The 7,046-nt window shown below is 32.8% G+C and overlaps 1 protein-coding gene across 3 annotated transcripts; it reads right to left on the bottom strand.

Moving 5' to 3' along the window:
* Positions 1-466: 466 nt before the first annotated feature.
* On the bottom strand, positions 467-6,412 carry LOC120181522 (AT-rich interactive domain-containing protein 2-like). Of its 3 annotated transcripts, none has more exons than XM_039186623.1 (3): positions 6,239-6,412; positions 903-1,470; positions 467-791 (listed from the first exon to the last, which is right to left on the bottom strand). In XM_039186623.1, the coding sequence occupies exons 2-3, from the start codon at positions 1,372-1,374 to the stop codon at positions 574-576; spliced, it is 690 nt and encodes a 229-aa protein (XP_039042554.1). In that variant the 5' UTR covers positions 1,375-1,470; positions 6,239-6,412; the 3' UTR covers positions 467-573. The 3 variants fall into 3 exon arrangements, with proteins under 3 accessions (XP_039042554.1, XP_039042553.1, XP_039042555.1); XM_039186624.1 differs by lacking the exons at positions 467-791; positions 903-1,470 and adding exons at positions 3,689-4,008; positions 4,848-5,450; XM_039186622.1 differs by having other exon boundaries at positions 467-1,470.
* Between the last annotated feature and the right edge of the window lie 634 nt (positions 6,413-7,046).

The following is a 7,046-nucleotide window of genomic DNA, read 5'->3' as shown; positions in this document are numbered from 1 at the left end:
TTTAATCAATTCACATCTCTTAACGGTTTTCAGTTGATCGATTCGAACTTAACAAAACCATCATAAGCTTCTTAAATCTAGCATTGTATAGTTATGTAACTTTTTAAGTGTTTAAATATAATTTTCTAAACGTACTTTTATCGAGTTATTGAATCAAAAAGTTAATACATGCGTTGTCATTATCGACTAACTTGTACTTGTGCAAATATGCGTCTTTAAATCACATCACTTGTGCTGTTCAAATTGTGACCCTCTTTTTTTTTTCCGCTCCCAACTTTAAAGTTCTAATCGATTTATGTTATATTAACAGAAAGCGTTTCCTGTTAAATACATCTCTACTTATGTCACAGAAAATGATGTAGCATTAAATTTTGAAAATGAGAAAATGAGTTGATATATCCGATATTAACTGATTCGAAAATATTAAATAGAAAAGCATGAACCAAAAACACTTTCAAGAGCATCCAAGCTGCAATAGACCAAAGGTATGATCAGTTCTTCAGCCCTTCCTTCTCAAATGGCTACATAAAACAAAACCTTTGCCACTGAAAGATTCGTTTTCAACTATCATTTTCATAGGAATTTCACCTTTTTTATATTGGCAAAGTGTTGCACACTGAATTGAGGAGAGTATCTTGACTTCTTTTCCTTCTTCTTTGGGGAAATTAAGATGGAGGTGTAGGAGTTAGTAGGTTTATGCCCAATGCCTTTTCTTATCGCCTCTTCTTCAGCTCCTATTTCCTCCTCGTCGTCGTCATTATTGTTCCTCAGAGTGACCCTATTCCGATATGCTTTATGTTGCAAAAGAAAGACATTGAAATAGTAGCAAACTAGTTGTTCCCTACTTTTGTTATGAAAATGTTTGCAGCTTCCATCCCATAGTGATAAAGGATTCGACTTACCTATACACGAAAACATCTTCTCTTCTTCCTCTTTCCAAGAAAATGCAACCTCTTCGCCCATCTTATCGAATTTCCACCGGTAGAAAGCGAAACCGAGCTCGAGCTTTGCTTTCAACCTTTTCTCAGCGACATGAGACCTTACACATTGTATCGAATCTCGAATATGGCAGCCACATGAATCTTGTCTTCCCTTTCCGATCCGATCCCTTTCGATCATGAATTTGTTTTCCTTTTTTTCCGATGGCCAAACACGAGTCCCTAACCATTTCGGATCGCTTTCTGAAGCTCCACCAGTCCACTCTGGTACCTCAACTTGAAAAAGTGGTCCAATAGGAACATGAATGTTGACATTATAGTTTAACACTAAACCTAGAGTTGCAGAGTCACAATATGTACTCAACACAGAACTGCACAAATCATTATGAATCCCGGAGGAAGAAGACGGTGACCGATCAAGCCCCTTCGATGCCATTTTCCCCAAATGGAGTTGCTTTGTGCTACTCAACCTCTCTCTGAGATTGTACTCCAATTTAGTGTGATCATCACATGGATGCACCTTATGGTTTTTCTACAATGTGTAAACATCATGCAATCTTTATAACATGAACAAAGAGGAAAGAAACAAAAACACAGAAGCATGTGTATGGAGACCGTCATTCAGAGACGGATGCAGAATTTATATTAGGAATGCGAACATAAAAATTTATATTAAAAAAATCAAAAGTCCCACTCCTCTGTCCATCTCTGGGTAGCATAATACAAAACCAACTAGAAATTATAGGTAAAGTTTTCAAGTCATCTCAATTCTTTAATCCTAGATGTTTAGCAAAACAAAATATTTTGCTTGCCTCAGGCATCACAAAACAACAATAGTAAACTTGATTGAATGATAATTACACCTCAGATAGCAACTAAACAAGGATAGATCAAAGGGGTAGGTGGGATAGTCACCCCCTAAAAATTTAAAATTACTATACATTTTAAATTCTCTATGTATTTTATATTAAAAATTTGTTTCTCATATAATTTTATAAATTTATCTCCTCTTAAAATTTTAGGGACTAGCTCTCTAACATAAAATTATGCGCTCGTCCGGTAAACAGACAATAATATAAAGGCTAAATCCTTAATTTGGGTCTAAAATTTTGAGATCATGATTGCAAAAGATCAAACATTTTAAAGTAGTAAATAAACACCAAAACATTTTAGATATGCTCTAATAAGAACTAAGATAAACCATTCTACATATAATGATCAATAAAATATGAGACCAATCTATCTGCACCGTATAAAATGTTTAGTTTCATACTTTTGAGATCATTAGATGAGTGAGAATAGAACGTTAAAATTACCAGTAGAAATGAGAAAATATTCACCGAATAAAATAACGATATAATCTCATCCTTTTATTTTCACTCATCCAACCATCTTAAAAAAGTCTAAAACGATTTAAGTAGATCTTAACCCATGAAGTATTATTACAATTACCCATCATGCTGTGGTAAAGCATACATGTTTGATTTTCTTCACACCATTATAACTAAAGAAATACAACATAATTACCCGATCTGGATTAATCGGTCAATAGATCGGATACCAGTGATTAATTAAAAAAATACAACATAATTACCATAAACCTTAGTTCTATTTTTGTTAGCTGATCCAAGAAGAATTGTAAGATTTAACTTGATTGAGCGGAAAAATGAAAGTGACTTTGCTAAGTATTGGAAAAGTGAAGAGATCGGAGATGAAAATGAAAAAAATAAATAAATTTTGTGGTGTTTAGTAAGAAAAAGAAATTACATTTCCTTTTAAATTTTTTTACCGTTTCAACAAAACACATCAATAAAAAGGAAAAAATATTCCATCTTACTATTTTTCTACTTCGATTTTCAATCCTACTAATTTTCTGTACAGTTCATCAGACAACCTAAAGAATTTGATAATTAAGCTCAATTCTTATTTATCTACTTTGAAAGATTTGGTCTCGTAAGGAATGTCTAAGGGACGACAACATAATTTAAGATTAAAGAATAGTAGGAAAGGGACGGAATCGAAAATATTATAAAAAACATACCATTTCTAGTTAAACACAATCTAAAATATTAATTTTTTTCTTAACATTTTACGGTTGCACACCGTTTTCATAACATTATCAATTTCTTCGTAGCATTTTCTGTTGCACTAAACTGAAAATATATATTTTTTTAAACGTTTTCGATTTTGTCCATTTCCTTCCTACGGTTTCATAGTTTTAAATTAATTTGCCATACAACATAACTTCACTGTCATGTGTGAGCATAAACAGTACCTCAAAATTGTACTCTCAAATTATGCATTTATCCTAGAAAGTTCTACAGTGCGATACCTTAATATAAGACTAAAATAATGTGTTATCGGTAGGGATGGCAAAAAAATCCGAACCCGATGGGGAAAACCGAAAATCGAATTTAACAGGTCGGGTTCAGGGATGATAAACGGGGACGGGGACGAGGACGGGGAAAACCCGTTTATGTTAAACGGGGACGGGGACGAGTTTGGTAATCCCGGCCCCGATTACCCGGCCCGATACCCGACCCAATAAATATTAAAAATAATTATTTTTTTATATATAATATTAATAACATATTTTAAATTAACCCTTAAATATTTTTTATTATTTTTTTCACCCCATACTGCCCCACTTTAAAATATCGTCTCCGCTTCAATTTCTAGAATTTACCTCAATTTTCGCTGTCTCATAATATTCTTTTTTTCTTTTAATCATGAAAATAGTGCTTACACTTCTTGTTTGCAATCACGTGTGAACCTTTAATATCTTTTAATAGACAAACATTGTCTAGTTAAATGGGAAAAGTCTGGTTGGTTTGGTGGTATTGTGCCACTTCCAACGAACGTGTACTTGCTGCAGGGTCCTCGTCCAGTACACCATTACACACCTGAAGCCCACCACTAGCATTGGCAAGCTGGAACTTATGTCCAGCAGAATTTAAAATCAATGCAACTTGCATATTGTCTTCGTCTCTTCGACAGCAACCCTCATTTTCACCTCGCAATCCAATAACCTCATACAAGTTGTCTCCATTACACAAACTTTAATGTTCCTCTGACAAAGCGAAGCATGTGAATTAGCCATATTAAAATCAGCCTCGGGACCTATACCAACATCACATTCTTCCCTAACAAATGAAACAACAGCTGCTCTCTAGTATTAAATTCGAAAATTCTAAAAAATTCCGGTTATTTCAAAAATTAACCGAATTAACCGAAATTTATTCGGTTCGGTTAATATTTTCGAAAAAAAAATTGATTCGATTAACGTTTAAAGAAAAAAAAATCGGTTAATTCGATTAATAGTAGTTCGGTCGGTTCGGCCACCGAATTAACCGAATGAACAACCCTACCGATACCCGTTTAAATAAACGTTTATCCTAAATGGGGATACCCGTTTCCCCGCGGTTTTCCCCGATTACCCGATGAGGATCCCCGTTTAAATCCCCGCAGTTTTTTAAACGGGGACGGGTACTGATTTTTTAAACGGGGACGGAGACGGGGACGGGGGGACCAATACCCGACCCGAACCCGACCCGTTGCCATCCCTAGTTATCGGTTTTGTTATTATTTAAATATCAAAACGGGTAAAAAATTACCTAAAACATTATTATTTTACTTAAAACATCAATTTTTTTAACATTTCCGGTAAAAGTGACCAATAATAACAAAATCGGTAGAAAAAATAACAAAACCAATAGCGCTTTACCAAATCCGGTAAAACGCTCAATAATAATAAAATTGATAGAAATAATAATGTTTCCGATAATTTTCATCGATTTTATAACAAAACCGATAGTACTTTTTTTAACAGTATATTAAAGTACGTGAGCATTTCCTATTTACCCCGGTATTAACAATAAACTTGAAAAGGGGATTGCAATTGATATGTACCTGGCAATCGGAGCTTGGAAAATCATAATTTCTAAGAAAAGCGGCTTCTCGAAACAATAAAATCTGTTTCCAAAGATTATGACTCCCATAAGATTTCCACCTTGACCTCTCTGGTAACAAACCAATCCCAGAATCGCATGGATCCTTTGCAATCTCAGTAACCCAGTTAAGCATTCCCCATGTAGAATCACGCTTCCTCTTACGAATCGATAACTTTTCATTTGTGCCAACATTCAGATCCATAATCACATCATCATCATCATCATTATCGTCATTAATGCACTTTATGTCATCTTCATTCTGCAATTTTTCATCTCTATGCTTAGATTCTTCATTTTTTACCCATTTCTCTCCCACGTGAGAATACTGCATATCTTTCTTCTTTGATTCCAATAAAAACCCGTTAAGCTCAGCTTTCAACTCCATCAAATGACCACCGAAGTTCATTTCGTGCTTCAGCTCCTCCCTTTGAACAAATCTCTTCAACACTCTCTCTAATGAAACCAAGGTCGATCTAGGAACCAGCTGAGTCAAGCTTTTCTGGGCTATTCCCTCATCGGTTACCCTTGGATTTCGAGTTCAAACCCTTAAAAAAAACCAGGGCTATACATAACAAATAAGAAAATTGGGACCAAAATGATAAACAATTAAAAAATCAATAGAAAGTCATCAGTGATTCATTTAGACATCAAGGTTTTTTTAAGTTAGGAAATGGATTCGGGTGAGAAATGAGCTAATCTAAGATTTTCTTTTCCTGAGAAAAGAAAATTCTTTCATTTTGTCTACCGGCCGCCATCCCTCCCTCCTTTGAAGATAGATGCATAAAAGATTATAATTTGGAAGGGTTAAACTACAAATCTTGGACAGATGCATACCCTTGTTTGAAAATAAATTTTTTTCTTGATAAATCTAAGATGTATACAAGACAAAACAGTTCAAATACTTTCAACCATTTGACAATAAACACTTATTTTCCTAATATATATGACGTTGGAACCAGAAATAACAATAAATACATTAACCACGGATGTGGTTTGATTCTTGTTGTTTAAATTCCATTCAAGAACTTCTATTTCAAAAATTTAAGTCAAACATTTTAAAATAAACATAACATCAAAAAAAATATCACTAATATTAATATTTGAATAAATAGTTATTTTAATTTCTATCTTTTATAATAAAAAAGACTTAAAAAATATAAATTGCACGAATTAAGTCGCTGTAATGATTAAAGGATGATTATTATTCATAAAAGTCCTAAGTTCAAACATAATATCTACAAGTTATAATCAAATAATAAAAAATCTTTCGAATAAATATTACTTTATAATTATTCAAATTAATTAAAAAATTATAAGCTTAGAAAGTTAAAAAAAAGGAGGAAAACATACCTAGAAATTTTGATGAGACTTTATTTTCCTTCTCAGTCCTCTTTTTGCACCTTTGATTTTGCCTAAATTTCTACCCTTATATTTTAGGGTTTTATTTGTAAGCCTCTTTTGGTGCCCTCAACCCATTCTCTCATCTTACCTTCGATGAGCTCTTTGGTATTAGTAAAAGGAGGGTTGGAGAATGAAAAGGCTTTATAAGGATTCAAGAATCCTCCAAACCCATTAATTTATACTAGCTGCCATGCCATGATGTCTTAACCTAGGTAATTATTAACCATGGTTGTGTCATAATAAAATTTGAAATTTTTTGGTTTAGAGGAAGAAATATAGTGTGCGTTTGGATGAAAAAGTTTTAAATTTTGAAGATTTTTTTTTCAAATATTTGTATTTTTAAAACACATGAATATTTTTGTTTGGATACTTTTTTAAAAAATTATAAAACTTCTATAAGTTTAAAATTAATTATAAAATAAAAGTAGTTATAAAAAATAGGGTAAATTATACAAATGGTTTTTAGACTATAGAGTGATACTTTGTTGAGTCTATCGATTATTAAAAGTAACAAAATAATCCTCCATTATAGGATATTGTTTTATTGAGTCCATCAACCATTAAAAGTTACAAAATAGTCACTCAACTATTCGTTTATTCTAGACTCGTCATTTTTCGTAAAAAATGATGACATATTGAACTAGATGTTAATATGTTGACTGAGATATGATAAAATTTGATCTCAGAATCTCAAACGACTATCACTTCTTAGTCAGCATGTTAACGCCTAGCTCAGATTATCGTTAATTTTTAACGA

The sequence above is a fragment of the Hibiscus syriacus genome, unplaced genomic scaffold (genome assembly GCF_006381635.1).
Source record: "Hibiscus syriacus cultivar Baekdansim isolate YM2019G1 unplaced genomic scaffold, ASM638163v2 tig00112528_pilon, whole genome shotgun sequence".
NCBI lineage: Eukaryota > Viridiplantae > Streptophyta > Magnoliopsida > Malvales > Malvaceae > Hibiscus > Hibiscus syriacus.
Note: the sequence above shows the minus strand (reverse complement) of the source record. Positions and strands in the feature narration are given on the sequence as shown.